Source organism: Pelecanus crispus, chromosome 1, assembly GCF_030463565.1.
Source record: "Pelecanus crispus isolate bPelCri1 chromosome 1, bPelCri1.pri, whole genome shotgun sequence".
NCBI classification, from domain to species: domain Eukaryota; kingdom Metazoa; phylum Chordata; class Aves; order Pelecaniformes; family Pelecanidae; genus Pelecanus; species Pelecanus crispus.
This window is the reverse complement of record NC_134643.1, coordinates 25128370-25144475: the sequence shown is the minus strand read 5'-3', so window position 1 is coordinate 25144475 and position 16106 is coordinate 25128370. Positions and strand designations below refer to the sequence as shown.

The following is a 16106-nucleotide window of genomic DNA, read 5'->3' as shown; positions in this document are numbered from 1 at the left end:
TGATCTTTAGGATTGTCAAATACATGATTTTTCATTACTAATTAAAATTATTTCTATGAATTATATTTAGAAAGAGAATTAAACATGTTTCAATCTAACAAACTACACAAACATTCATTTGGAGCATTTTCATGGATGAAGACTACTGATGACAAAGTTTTCACAGTCTTATGAACAAGAAGCTAAAAGTCGAATACAAAAAAACCCTCAGTATGTGGAAAAAACTTTATTAAACATTTTAATACAATATTCAACAGCAGAAACATCACATGATGTATATGCAGAGTTTTCTGGTAGGCATCTCAGACAAGGGATGTGGTGAAATTGATTTAGTTTACATTGAAGTTCGGAACATATTCTTATCTATTACTTTACAAAGACTTATTTAGAAAAAAAATATACAATATCAAGATCTATCCGAGTTGTTAACAAAAATCTAAAAATAAAAACATTTCCTTCCAGTGTTTTCATACACTATATACAAGAAAAGTATAAAAAAAGATAGGCTTCAATTTAACCCTTAACTTCTGAAATCATTTGGATATGGCCAGTGTCTAAAGTTTACTATTAAACTGCTTGTTTAATTCCAAAGTTGGTTTTTTCCCCTACTTTTTAAAGGAAATATCCACAAACCACTTTTAATATTGGTTCTCCCTATACGCCAATCAATAAAGAACATAATTTCCTGGCCTATGACATATAAACACAGCATAATTTTTTAGAGTACCAGAAAATTAACAGAAGATATTTAGATGAAATTTTAAATGACAAATTGCATAATCTACTAAACAGCCCTGAAAAATTAGAAAATACTATAAAAATAATCATCTACTTACAAGTATTCCATCTTGCTTCTGAATTCCCTTAAAAAACAGCTGTTGTAAATACGAAGTAATTTTGCTCTGATGGAAAGCATTTGATTTGTCAGGAATTTCTACATTAATTATCATTGGAGAAACATGTCCTGAATTTGTCCTATAGACTTCTGAATGCAAAGTAAAACCACCGAGTAATTTTTTCAGTCCAGCAGTATTTTCAAGCCATGGTATCACTAGATCAGTTCTGCATCTCTAAATTTAGTCATATAATCTGATTATGTAAGACAGAAAAGGCAGGTCTGGGCAGTGTAATCTGACAGTAAGCTTAGCCAGATATGTGACAGCCTTTGAAAACACAGACTCAGCTAATAAGCTTGCTAACAACTTTGGTACCCAGTAGGGCCACCTTAAAAATCATTACCATCTAGCGAATGTCAATGTTCATCTTACAGTTTTACCTTACTTCCATGGCTTAACTTAAATTTTAGTGATAATCATTACGTGGTCACCTTCATAACTCCATCAAAATCTATAGTAATTGGTACACATAGCAGTTACCTTAGTATGATTAACAAGAAGAGTTCTGTCTATGTGTACATATCAGTGCAAAATCAAAGAAATCTCTAAAAACTGACAATCTCCCTGTCAAACTGGCTTACTGAGAACAGTAACATACGCTTCCACAAAGCAGTCTGAGAAAAAGTTTACTGAAGAGCAACTTTTCTCTATCTCTGCTGACATTGTTTATTTTCATACAGAAATGAACAAAGCAGCATCATTCTGACTATGTTTTTAAGTAAAACTCACCAGTTTAGAGTAACCTCATCACTGCCTTTTTGAAGGCCAGATGGACACTAGCTGCCTCCATCAGCATGAGCCCAGCAGCCTCCAGTGAAAAGCTTTGCACCTCTACTTGCACTCAGATCACAAGGCTGTATGCCAGGAAAGTAATAAATACATCAAAGCATAGTTCCCATTCTCATTAATACACAAACTAGAACTTCATACATACAGACTGAATTCCTAAGAAAGGAACAAAGATTTTTTTATAGTCTCTGATCCCCAAAGCCCCCAAAATTGGATTCTTACTGGATTACTTCCTATTAGCAACACATCACTATACAACATCTTCAGCAACTGTAGTGTCAAAAATTTGGTAATAAACTTGATGTTTCATCGCATCTCTGACATTATAGGACTTGATGAAGCATTCCAGCCATGGCAAGTCATCTACAAACAAAAAACCCAAATTATTGTTTAATATTAATTTCTAACTTTCATAGAAGAGAAGTATAACTTGAGCAGGATCTTCACTATGATATCTAAATGTATACAACAGTTAATTGGAAGAAAAATGAATTACTAATTTTGAAATTCCAATTTGTATCTGAAAATTTCCCACACCATCTGAAATGGTGTTCAGTGACAATCTTCCAAGCCTTGGCCTCCCTGCCCCAGTGCACCCCTGAAATATTTGGTACCAGTAGTCGTACCACAGTATAGCACATATAAAGACTTTCCAATAATAAACACTCATCTGTGTGTCTCAGTGAGACAATTTCATTGGTCTCAAAGGGAACATCCTTTACAAAGGGTCACTTTTTATAAGTACGGTAAAGACTCCAGTGTGGCTGTGGTGGTCACTAACAGCCATGTACTTAGAAGGAGTATGCTCCAGAGGTCGGAGCTGCGGCGGAGACGTATAGCTACCTTGGACATGTGCAGTTTAGGCGAGCTGCCTTCTGCCACAACAGAAATACTGCACAAAAGCCTCTGTGACTGGATTTGGATTAAGTTTTTGCTCAATTTCCATGGATGTTTCCTGTAGCAAGGGATGCCCTATATCAGCATGTGCATTCAAAAGTAAAATCTCACCCAAAGCATGTGCCATACGCTGAATTCCCTTTCAGTTTTCCCTAATGTGCTGTGACATTCAGTATGAGGGTGTTCTGGTTAACTTCCATATGAATACAAATGACATGTTAGTGCCTGCATAGCCATGACTGTAATCACACATCACCGCATGCTACATGAGAATTTACTGAACCATTACTTTTCTTTCTCAAAAGGGAGTTCTACTGTTAAAGAAATGTATCAAAACAAATTAAATGGAACTCTCCTTACAGACTCCTGCATTTCTCTGTTCTGAGTTTTGCCCATGCATAAGCTGAATTCAAGACTGCATATGCAATAGCAGATTGAAAGACCCTTTCCCTTCCCATTCCTCTTGATAACAATGGCAAGCTGACCTAATTTTCTTCCTGGAGGACAGAGCGTATTCATGGTCATCTGCATCTTTTGCTGAAGAAAATTATTAGTTAAGATTTCAGAGGCAGGAATTTGGAAAAACTTTTCCTGGAAGAGAACAGAAAAGTATGAGGTGTTAGAAGATGGGTAAGAAATCGTTAGCCAGAACCCTGGCTGCATGTTCTTTTATCATTTAAGGACCTTAAAATTATCCAGATAGAAATAATATTGTTCTTCTGTTTTATTGCCTAAAACTGTTCAGTTACAGAAAAAACCCGAAACTGCCTGAAAAAATGAATAGCCTTTATTTCAGTACCCCTGAGCATTCACGGACTCCAGCCACCTAGAAAGCACACATGTAGGTTTGTGTATGTAACTGGCAGATATTCCTCACTAACCTCGATGACCAGACAACGTTACGGCCGGAGAGGATGGTCAGTCCTCCTCAACAGTCCCTCACTGCAGTGAGCAGAACACTTGAGAGGAACAAAGTTGCTTGAAAACAAGGGGACACTGCAACTTGGCTTCACACAAGTGGAACTTCCTTAGTTTGAATTTAATTTTTTGACAGTTTTAAAAACAATGGAGAAAGGCTTATAGTGTAGGATACACTTCTGAATGGAAGAGTAAAATAAAGAATGGAACACTGAAATGTTAAGTAAACCTCTCCTGTGTATTTTTAAACCATATACAGTAAACATGACTAACAAAACTCCCATTTTTTTTTCCAAGTTTGTTACCTAATTTTGTATCTCTAAAGGCTCATCATCTTATACCTTCTCAAAGTGAGCTAAGGTTTTTGATGGCAATTTCTCCTTTTTAAAACACACAAATACAGAATAATCTGCCTTTGTGTAATTTTTGTGTGACATGTTTAATGGAAGTGATCAGAAGTTAGCGGATAATCCAGCAGCAAAATTGACAGATAACTAGCTTTTCCTCTCACTCTTCCAATTCTTCTACAAATCTTTTCAATTTTTTCCTTCAATGACTTTTCCTATAAAGAGAAGAGGAAAGAAAAGAATGGAGAACATTCCTACAGAAGTGTGACTGGAAGCTAGTGTAAAGTTGCACTTCAGAGTAGCCCAGGTCCTTTCTCAGGTAGTGCTGAAGGACCCAAGTTTAGGCTTGGAAGGTATTGGCTTGTCTTTGGGAGTACCACCAGCAGGAATGCTAGCAGCTGGCACTTCAGAAGAAATTCTGTTTCTTCCTGCAGCTAAGCTGTAGTACTGAGCAGTATCTGATAAGAATCTGAGCTACCCTGAAGTAGGGATTTTTGGAATTCTGCATCAAGAGGTGGTTTAAAACCTTCTCCCCCACCTTCCTTTTGCAGTTTAGTTTATCGACATAAGAAGGAAAAAGGACAGTAGAAGGAAAAGATGACTAGCTGAAATGGGGATTGCACTCTTTGACCTCCTTTGCTGCTAATACACTGTGTATTTTAAGAAAACACACATTTTTTCCAATACTATTTTTACTTACAGTCTTAAAAATAAACAAGGAAGAGTATTCCCTTCAAAGTCCCATTCAAAGTCATTTAGTATAACAGTGGAAAATATGTAGATATATACACATTAAACAGCATTGCTGTGGGGAAAAAAAAATCCCACTAAATTGTTTCTCTGTCCCATTTTGGACAAAGTTACAACTCTGCAGTGCCACTACACTGACTATTTTCCACTTGGGTAGACAGATTCCTCCAAATGTGTATTGAGATCCTCATATTCCCAGCTATGAACTGCTGGAATAAGAAAACACACAAATGCACTTATACAAGGACAAAAGATACAATGTAATACCAGTCTATTTTAGATTATAATTCTCCTCTTTACCAAGTTCTTCTCACTTTTTTATTATTTCCCCTTTTCAAAATGATTGACATACCATCTCAAAATTTAGGGTAGTAACTAAAATGGGTTATGTGTGCATGTGTGTGTAAAAAAAACAAACCAAACCAACCAAACAAAAAAACCCCAAAGGTAAAACAAAAGGAAAAAACCAAAGTACATAGTAACAGATATTTCTATTGCACACAAAAATACATGTAAAGGAGTAAATTCACTAAGGAGGGTGCCACACATATACAATTCATCTTCAGCCCTAAATTGAAGATGTAGGAAGCAATGACCAGCTCTTGTCAGTCAGAAATCCTCCACCTTCAGCATCACAAAAAATTCTTACTCAAGCCATCTTTGTGCATCAAACTGCTAATCTAATAATGAAGCTTATGAATTACAGTAAAAAGGAAAGAAATAAAAAAAAAATCTTGAAGACTAATCAGTAGTTTACTGTCAAAATGAGAGATGTCCAAAGTGGATTCTCCATGGGATTGTCCTAAGTCGGGTGATTTTGAGATTCTTCATTAGTGACATGCTTTATGGAATAGCAAAAGGCCCACCAAGTTTGCAGACAAAACCAAGCCGGGGGAACTGCAAGTATACAGGAGTAAAGAATTAGACTTAATTTTTAACAAACTTGAGAGCTATAAGGACAAAAAAACCAATCCTCCACACCTTCCACCAGGTACATATACAAAATACTGCTTTTAAGCAAGCCAAATCAACTGCTCAAACAAAGAATGAGGAACAATTTCTTAAAGCCGAGGTTCTACTCAGAGATGAAGGGATTATACCATGGATCAGTAAGCAAGGAATTAAGTGATCACCATACTGGTTTATACACATAGAAGCATTATCTGGCAATGTTGCATGCTAGGGTACTGTTTTAGCACTTCAAGGAATATGTGGGCCACCTGGGAAGAATCAGAAGAACAACAGTGAGGATGGTCATTTTTCAAAAAACTCTGATATGGAAGAAAAAAACTCTGATATGAAAAAAACCTCTTATAGGGAAGAAGATAAAATCAACGGTGGTTTTTTTAGCCTTCAGAAGGTACAATCATTATACACTGTGCAGTGACAGGAAAACCATCCGTTCTTCAGTATCTCAGGTAGCACAAACAGTCTTAAGTTGCTTCAGAGAAAACTGAAGGTAAGTTAAATCTAAGGTTAGCAAAGTAGTTGAATAAACTGCTTCTGAAATCAAAGACAAGTATCTGTATAGCTATAGCTGAGTCCTGCCTAGGTTCAGGGGAAGGAATGCCCCTTCTACCTCGTGGTCATACGAACAAAAATCAAGAATTACTGAATGGGTAGATTCTACTGAGAGTTAAAAAAAAGAGGTAATGAGATTTTGGAGTAATCCAGAAGTTACCTGCATAAATCCTGAAACACTCCCATCATTCACACAGCATTCAGGCTGCATAATTTAACATTGCCAATAAAAGAGAAATTCAGCCATGGAAATGTAGAAAAGTCTATGGAAATAGCAAATAATCTATCTAAAAGCTTCAGTTTTGTATTTATGCTTTCATATTCTATACTCTGATATTTTATTGAATAATTACTAAAAACTACATTCTGTGCACCTTCATTGATGGACAGTATTAATAACATTACAGCACTTGTAACTGTCCCCGCAAAACACTGCAGGTAACATGGAATGAATATTTCTGTACATACATTTGCTATTTTAAAGGCAAATAAAATCCAAACCAACATAATCTGCAGAGTCTGCCTTTACCTAGATTTACTTACATAATCGAGAAGGTATGCATTTAGTGCTCCTGTTCCATCAACCAGTGTAAACTTCATAATAAAAACATACTGGAGTGGCTCAATACCTAAAACTGAAAGAAAAAAAAAATTGATCTGTTTCTTAGAGTGAATATGCCAGACAAATCACAATAACTCAAGCTGACAATGTCCCCCTTTAATAGTAACTGACTTTGAATACTGTCCTTAAAAGTATAGAAAGGCCAAAAAATAGAGACTCTGAATAGCAAAATATGGTTCATATTCTGAGAGTGCATTGCAATTTGCCTAGAAACACTTTAATAGATGAGTCTATAGAAATGCAGAAAGATTTTTAAGTACTTACTATCACCCACTAAAAGAAATGCTAATATTTGCATAGATCTTAAATCCTACCATGGTAGGATCCTCCTAATCCTGTTCTTTTATCCCTGGAAGATTAAAGGAGACTTGCTCTTAATTCAGTGATAACAAGATAGCATTCCACCTGAAAACACATCTTCTGAGGAAAACAATTTGTTTCATACAATGCAGTAAAAGCTACCAGGCAAAATCATATTCAGAAAAACTTTGCTAGCAGTTCTGAAAATATTCCAGCATAAGTAAATGACTGTAGTCATTCTCTCACTGGCAGCAGTAACTGTTACGCTGCAAATATAAAATATCTTAAACATACAAAGTTACTGCAACTCTGCATCAGTCTTTTCTGGGTACATCTACTTAAAATGACTAGCCAATTTATGTTCAACTGATCTGATATACTTGCAGGAAAATACAGATGATAAAAGAATAATATACATAAAATAGTTTAAATGCCAGAAAGCATTTAATGAATATTGTTTTCATTTTGAGAATTAAATGTCAATCGCAGGTGCTGTAACACTGCCAGTTATGTACTACATTTATTTAATAGAATATAATTGTGACAGTTTATTGAAGAGAACCACTGTATTGCTTGAATAGTTTTTTTCTTTTATGGTCTTTACCAAGCTTAGATACTGCTAGTTATTCCAATTTAATATGTTAGACATGGATTGATAAACATGAAAATATCCTTTTTCCTTCATGCGTTGTGAAGTTATAAGCTCCATTTTACGTCCAGCATTTGAACGTGTTGACTACATAAAGTAACATAAGAAACACACAAAGCATGGAACACACACACTTGTTATTGTATAATTCCTTTCATTTGAATATTATTCCTTGCAGACTCTCTGGAATATGCTTAGCATTGATAAGGCTTACAGAAGGTAAGAGTCTAACTTGTACTAATCATTAAATAAGACTCTCTTTAGTTCAGGTCAGAAAAACTGTATCTTCAAAAGGAAAAGCAAGACTAACTTTTACGACTGCAAGCATGTACACAGTTTAAAAATGACATCTGCAACCAAAAATTCATCACATCCCTACTATGATAGGCGTTACTAGTGTCACCTGTGGTAGAAGAAGCTATTCAACATATAAAATCCTCTAATTCATACTGTAATGGTTTCAAAAGTAAATATGTTATTTCAGTTGGTAAAAGGTGAATAAATTTTACAGCTTTATACTCAAGCATAACCATAAATTACATGCTTTCTGTACAAAACTGCAACCTAGAAACCAAACTATTTCATACAAACACTTCAGAATCAAGTATTTCAGGACAATACAAAAGTATTTCAGGACAATATCACATCAGCTGACCTTGTGCTATTTCAGTTGGTTCCCATGATGGTCGTTGTTCTGCTGCAATGGAACTTAGACTCTTGATAGGCTTTGGAGTTGAACACTGCTTGCACCTAGCATTTAAAACAAGATACTGAGACTAACCAAACACCGATTTATTTATACTAGAAGCTTTCTGCACAGAAAAAAATCCCGATTTTCTTACTCAGTGGGCATGCAAAAGTACTTCTATTGTTGTTTAAAATAACTATTTTACCAGACACACAAGATTTAGACCACATCAAAACCCTTAATGCTGCTTTTGAATCATCCCCGAGAAGAAATAAATTATTTTGATCTGGGAAAGATCACCTCAGTGAATAGAAAGGAGGAAAACTGTACATCAAGGCTGAGAGAATTGGGGTTGTTCAGCCTGGAGAATAGAAGGCTCTGGGGAGACCTTATTGCAGCCTTTCAAAATATAAAGGGGCCTTATAAGAAAGATGGAGAGACACCTTTTTTACCAAGGCCTGTAGCAACAGGACAAGGGGCAATGGTTTTAAACTGAAAGAGGGTAGATTTAGATTGGACAGAAGGAAGACATTCTTTACAATGAGGGTGGTGAAACACTGGAAGAGGTTGCCCAGAGAAGTTGTGGATGCCCAGTCACTGGAGGTGTTCAAGGTCAGGTTGGATGGGGCTTTGAGCAACCTGAGCTAGTAAAAGGTGTCCCTGCCCATGGCAGGGGGGTTGGAACCAGATGATATTTAAAGGTCCCTTCCAACCCAAACCATTCTATGATTCTAAGTTCACCACACTGCTAAACATATATATTCATATGTCACTGCTAAACAGATATTCATATGTCACTACTTTGTTGTTTAGCAATACAAACAACATCTCGCTTTGTAAAAGCAGGAATGAATCTGAACTTGTAGCACACTAAAAACACAACAGGGTTAGAGGATAAATTTGGCTTTATCTATGTTAAAAAATATTAGCTATGAGTTATTGAAACAATCTGTTATTACTGGTGTATTTACACCAGTAATTATAAATTTTATGCATGACATAGTAAGCAAATGCTGCAAGTGGATGAAAATATTGAAGAACTCTTTTCAAAGTTCTTCTCATTTGCCTCAAGAAATAAAATTACAGAACTATTTTTTTCCAAATTAAGCTTCTGTGCTAGTAATTAGAGTTAGAACTTAAAATAGACATTTATTGTCTTTTAGATTTAGATTAGTTTTCATGCAAAACATGTCATAAAAAAGCAATAGCACTAGTTCTGCTCAAGTGATATAAAGCCAAGCTCAATGAAGTTACTTTTTTCCTCTAAAACAACCCACCCAAACTCCAAAGTAACTTAGCTGTAAATTTTGTTTTTTATATGCAAGTGTGTGTGTTTATTTTTTCATATATATATATGAATATACATGCATATGCACACACACATAAATATTTATACAGGTATTCAAGCTCATTCCTACAGCAAAAATAAATTTGCTTTTCATTCTACTATACAGAATGTTTAATTTTAGACTTTGCTAAGTATATGCTACTGATAAAAAAGCATGTGGAACAAAGCTCTGAAATGTCAACATCCTTGTGAGGTTCCTTCCTAAATATCCTATAAACAATCATGGAATATCTTATAGAGCATTGGCTTTTACAGTACAGCCATTTAAACAGAGAACGATGTCTGAAGGCGAGTTGTGCATAGCTGGGGCAATATATGGATTATGAAAGTGCAAGGGGACCAGTACTTTGTACTGGTGAAGATCCAGTCCCAGTAGAATACCCATATATTGCCTTTATTTAAAAAAGCTGTGGACAGCCATATCTGGAAAGGTCAAAACAATGTATGACAAAGAGAAATAATTATCTGTATTCATTATATCAGGCCCTTATGGGAAACTTTAGGGTTCATGTGAAACATGCGATATTTCTGCACAGAAATTTTTTTACTGCCTACAGGACTGAAGTAGTGCAACACAATGCTCTGGTTGAACTTATTAGGACTGCTGAGAGGGAGGACTCAATAGCTTGCATGAAGTAGACTTATTTCTGAGATTGGTAACTGCATGCTGCTGTGCAGTACTGGGAAAACATACTGTTGCTAGCTCTCATTGAGCAGGAACATGGTATTGCATGGCATAGCACAGATACGAGACCATACCAGATAGGAGGCAGTAGTATGGCACTTCATCCCTCATCCCAGTACTGCTGACCATGTTATGTATTTTGCATAAAAGAATCTTTGGGCAAGCTATCCCTTGAGCATTGCTGCTTGAATTACTGAAGAAAATTATATCTATCTATTACTGCAACTACTAAAATATCACCAAATATTTTTAACCTACCCATAATATTTTATGTTCCCTTGTAAAAGAAAAGGAGCTGAAAGATCTAATAATTCAAGGTCATTTTCTGTGGATCTCACAGGAATAACACATTTAAATCTTTTTGTAAGCTTCCAGACTTCTTTTAGTGTTCCACCTATTAAAAACAGAAAAACATTTTTTTTAAACTGTAATCAAGAATAAATTGAACTTGCATTTCTTAGCTGATTAGATGTTGATTTCAGGACCTTCAACAAAAATTGAGACCCACTATGGAAAATGGAAAAAATGGTCCATAACCTTCTCACTCTTACTCAACAACAGACTCAATAAAGAATCAAAAGATGGACATTTATCAGAGAAGATGCCTTAATATCTTCCTCACAGTTATCACTGTAACCATGATGTTGTATTTAGTTCGCATCACTTTCATATAACTTCTCCTATGATTTTACCAGCAATTTTCTTTGGGGGGGGTGGGGGGAAGAATAATCTTACTTTTTGCAATTGCTCCTAAGTAACTGTTTTTTCAGCTTTTAAGTGGCAAAAATCTATTAATTTTTAACCAGCAGTTTATGAAAAAGTAGTTACTCAACCACATCATAATTGACATGAAGTAGGAAATGCAGAACCACCAACCCTCATGCTAATTTGGGTGCTACTAAATTGGGGCCATGCTAGGTACACAGCAGAAATTTCATATATTACAGCTGGAACCCTGAGATTTTCCAGTTCCAGTGACAGGAAAAAGTTATTTCAAATTTATTAAAAATCACAGGATAACCTGCCTTCAGTCTCTGTAGTATGGACTGTAGAACTGATTACGGAAATCCTTCTGACATTTCACCAACTCAGTGGAAATGTGGTAAATGTATTCATTTAACACACAGAGAACACTTATTTGCAAATAGTTCAATAAAGATATATGATATAATCAGCTTGTGAACAGCAATAAAAAAGTGAGCAAACTGTTTTAAAATAAATATAATCTACGACTCTGTTGTTCACCACTAACTATAACTAAGATGTTTCAAAGACTTTATGACAAGCAATTATGACACTGGATTGTAAAATATTTATTGCATATATTTATTACTTGTATTGCAGAGGTAACTAGAGAAGAAAATAAAATCCACAAAATTCCATTATTACTAGTGACCAAAAAATGCACAACAACATGAAACCCCCTCAACAAACTTCTAGTAAAAAAATAAACAGAGGCAAAGATATTTGAAATGGCTTCCCAAAAGGGTAGAAAACAAAGGTCCTCCAAGTACAGTGACACAAATAAAGTCTCTCATATGCATTTGAAATCTCATTCAAGGGATTAACATACAAAATTCAGGATAGTTTTAACTGACATTGCTAAAAGGTCTCCAGAATTTCAACTTTGCTGTAATACGAAGTTACATTGAGCAAATGTATTCTGGCTTCTAAGAGACTCGTGTAAAACACAGAGAAATACCAGAGGTTGACAATGATATGAATCACAGTGATTTCATGTACAAATAATGAGGATATGCAAGGAGCATTAATCTACTTATTAACTGTAACATTTCACTCCTCAGTTCAACTAATCTGCAGCAATGGTTATGGATTCTCCTCACTCCCTGTGGAGGGTCATGTGAAATTCTGCCCATTATCCAACTATTTCCTCAATTCCAGCCCAATAGATGCCAAACATTCAAAAAGAAGTCCTTGCTTCAGCATAATGATTATGGGGAAGAATAGAGTATTGTGCTGTTGAAGAGTAAATTGCTTGTGTTTAACAAGCAAGTAAAATCTAGACCACGTCTGTCTAATAAATGTCATACTGTGTTTGGCCTTTGAGGGTTGCCTGTATCTGGAAAACTGCTGGGAAGATTTCTAGGGAGACTTCAAAATCTCTATCTCTAAAAACTTAAAAACTAAAATAGCATGTAGCTTTGGCAAGGTTCATGATCAATGTTCTGGGAAAAAAGTGCTAGAACACTGATTATGCCTTTTCCTTGTCCTCCAACATGAAGCACATATATCCACATACACACATACTTAGCTGCTGACACTTTAATATCTGAAAAAAAGATTTACCAAATTATACCATTCAGTTATCTTAGGAAAATAGATAAGAAATAGATTATTTTTTCTTTTGTTTTCACAAGGGTAAGGTTAGATTGCTCAAAAGAAAAAAAAAAATCCAGTTTGGAACATGTCAGAAATAAAGCAGCTATTAGTACTAGTTGAATATAAAACAATGCAGAAAACAGAAGGGATTTTGTCATTGACCCTTACACAAAGGACCACCTGACTTACATTTGCTTATTCACACCGCTACATGTGCACAATTGAAGACTTTGTTTTAAAATCAGAATGGTACTATATGCAATTATTTAATACTTTTATTCTATTCAAAACATTCCTTATTAGTATTCTTGCTAAATTGCTTTGTTTAGAGTTCAGTGGCTATTTCTCTTCCCTGAGAAAATCTGATAAAAAACAAACCAAACCAAAAAAACCTCATGCTGCAAGAAGCTCTATTAATCTGAAACAACACTGACATCCAGAGGCTGGCAAAGTTAATTGTACGTTTGTATTATCAGAAGCCTTCCAAAACTTTTCCACATCAAGACTAAAAATAGTTTTTTTTAGAAGACTCAGCGACTTTTCAAATCAGAACTGAAAAATCAGTAAGCACAGCTAGAAAAAAAAAATCAGATGTTAATTTTAGCAGAATCAACAATAAACTTACTGATATAGTTTTAAAACAGACAGAAGCACCTTACAAGACTTTCACAGATGACTTTTTCCTGTTTGCACAACAGTAGCTTAAAGTTCCAGCCGAGTTTTTCTTTTTTTTTTGAAGATGCCTTTATGATCATCACTACTTACACTAAATACAACTTCAATATATCTTAACTTTGTAGATACTCAGAGTGGACACTGTGCCATAAGAAGGGGTACATTTGCAGTTTATCTTACCTTCTATCATAAGCAAAGTATCTTCAGGCTGTTGAAGCATTTCATCATGCTTTACAAAATGGATAGCAATTTTCCTTTGTTTCTGGTCTTGTGTAGTCCACATCACAGAATCATACCAGGATGTATTGTGTAATTCTGGGTTTGGGGCAGTAACGGCAGAGCCTTGTAAAATAAAGTCAAAGTCATCTCCGTCTGGAACTTCTTGCCTAAAACCATTTCCAAAATGAGTAAGTAAATTTTAACAGCTTCTCCTTATGCAATCTAGCAACAAGGATGACAGTACTCCAGACAAATACTAAAATATAGTCATGAGAATTAAAGTATATACAGGAAAAATAACTTTGTTGTTATATCAGTTTAAACATTTAGAATTGTATAGCAAATTATGACAAGATAATTCACTTAACAAATATGCTAAGTAATCTAATCTTACCTAGTAGCAGAAGCAGCCTAGTGGCTTCATCCACAAATATGTAAATCCATGGAAAAACAAATATATCAGCTATATGTGATTTCAGTTGGGCCTTAAAAGGGCCACACAACTGCATACCACTTCAGTAGAGTGAAAAGACCATATAAGCTCATATAATTTCAAGTTTTATGTTCTAGCCTATTTTACTTTGCATGGGGTGGGGGAAGGGCAGGAGCAGAATAGCTTCACATATGCACTGTAAAGGGAAAATCTGCAACTCTGTACCACAGTTTCTTTCCTGTCATGCTAGAGCGCACCATTTCCAGTTATAATCCACAGAGAAATAATGCAGGCCATTCAAATTTCACCAACATTACAAACAACAGGCAAAAAGCCAGTGGTTGGCACACAAATTAAAAATGCATTAGAATGTTTTCTCCTAAGCAAGACAGACCTGCTGGCTTCAGGTGGAATATGAACCATGACAGAAAAGACAATGCAAAAAAAGGCAAAAGCTTGGGCTATTTCATAAAACACTGAAAGAAAGTAGGTGCCAAGCTTCAGATTAGAGTTAAAGAAAAAATACCATCAACTCCTGCAGATCATTCTGATGATTCCACTTTCAAACCCAAGAGCATTTGCTTCCACCAGTGAACAGAACAATTCCTGCCTATGAAACCAAACTTTGATATTCTTCTGCTATGACTGTATAACTGGCACACAAGAGGTCTTCCTGAACGTGAACTTTCATTTCATGAACACAGTGCTGTTCACATGAACTCTTTCCACCTGTGTTCCTGGATTACTATTTTAAATGCAGAAGCCATGGACCTAACATAACAGGTCATCTTTCCAGATATACCCATTAAACTCTTCCAGCCTCTACAGCCTGCCTGTAGATTTCCCACAGAGGCAGGAATGGAATGAATTGGTTTTGAACTAAGCTACACATGAGGGCTGAAACATCTGTAATGTGGATACATGAATAAAACTACATCCATATATATTGATATTTTGCTATTTACAGAGAAGCTTCCAGTCGAGGTCTAAAAACCAAAAATACATCTATCTCAAGGACTTTATACCCCAAGCGTTACATGCCTCTTACTGCATAAAGTGTCAGAAGACCAAACTTGCATGGAACTTTGTTCAGTCAGACTCTTCAACATATGCTAAAACATGAAACAACTTTGTCTGCCACAGCAGAACATGTAGGAGAGAAAGATGCCCTAAATAATGTTTGCTTCCTGGGCCTCTTAACTAACCCAATCCAGGCTGCAGTAGAGCTCCACTATATTTCACAGATGCCTTCCACCTGATGCACACAGTTTGGAAAAGATAAGCTAAATTTCTGGGAAAGCACTGCAAGTAGTCCCATCATTGCAGCAAGATGGTGGTAGCAGTAGTAGGAAATATGCTAACTAAAGCCTCAATAATCTATCTGGTTAAACGTCTGCCCTAATTCCATGGCAAAGAGAAGGCAGCAATATGTGAAACAGGAAGAGACTCAAATGAACAGAAATTAAGACATTAACAAGTCAAGAATACATAAAAAGGCTATAGTAGTCATGGAAAATTGTGGGATAAGGATAAAGTTCATAAGGAACAAACAAAATTCTACCAATTGTATCTGCTTGTTACTATACAGAGCTGGCAAATACATCAAAAAGTTGGCACAGATAGTTGGTAATTATCTCCCTTTTTATCCTTGTTAATAAAGACCATGTACTTGTATGTTGTGAAGATGATGAAGCACTTCCTCTTAAATTAGCAACCAAGAGAATGTTACAACAACATCTGATAAGGGCCAATATTGTTAAAGCTGCAATTGTGCTACTTTGCATCCAAAAGCTGTAAGAGACAGTAGGGGCATTTTCTTGTCTCAGTGATGTTTCCATCTAACAAATCTTGATTGTGCAAATGATTTCAAAAGGCTAGGAGAATGCTAATGTGCCATCATTTAAAGAAAGCAATAGTTTACATGAGTAACAATAAAGCTGTTTGCTTGGGACTGATGCTAGGCTAAGTCAGGCAAAAAAAAGTGATACAGGATCAGATGATCATGAATAGCACTGTAATGCATGTCACT

General features: G+C 35.6%; 1 protein-coding gene across 2 annotated transcripts in view; it reads right to left on the bottom strand.

Moving 5' to 3' along the window:
* Positions 1-263: 263 nt before the first annotated feature.
* The window catches only part of POT1 (protection of telomeres 1), a 74713-nt gene continuing 58870 nt past the window's right edge, over positions 264-16106 (bottom strand). For both annotated transcript variants that reach the window (XM_075710929.1, XM_075710921.1), the window contains 6 exons: positions 13606-13811; positions 10669-10804; positions 8345-8439; positions 6662-6753; positions 3068-3173; positions 264-2048 (listed from right to left, as the gene is read on the bottom strand). In XM_075710929.1, coding sequence (XP_075567044.1) covers positions 1936-2048; positions 3068-3173; positions 6662-6753; positions 8345-8439; positions 10669-10804; positions 13606-13811 — 748 coding nt within the window. In that variant the 3' untranslated portion in view covers positions 264-1935. The remainder of the gene's footprint in view (positions 2049-3067; positions 3174-6661; positions 6754-8344; positions 8440-10668; positions 10805-13605; positions 13812-16106) is intronic.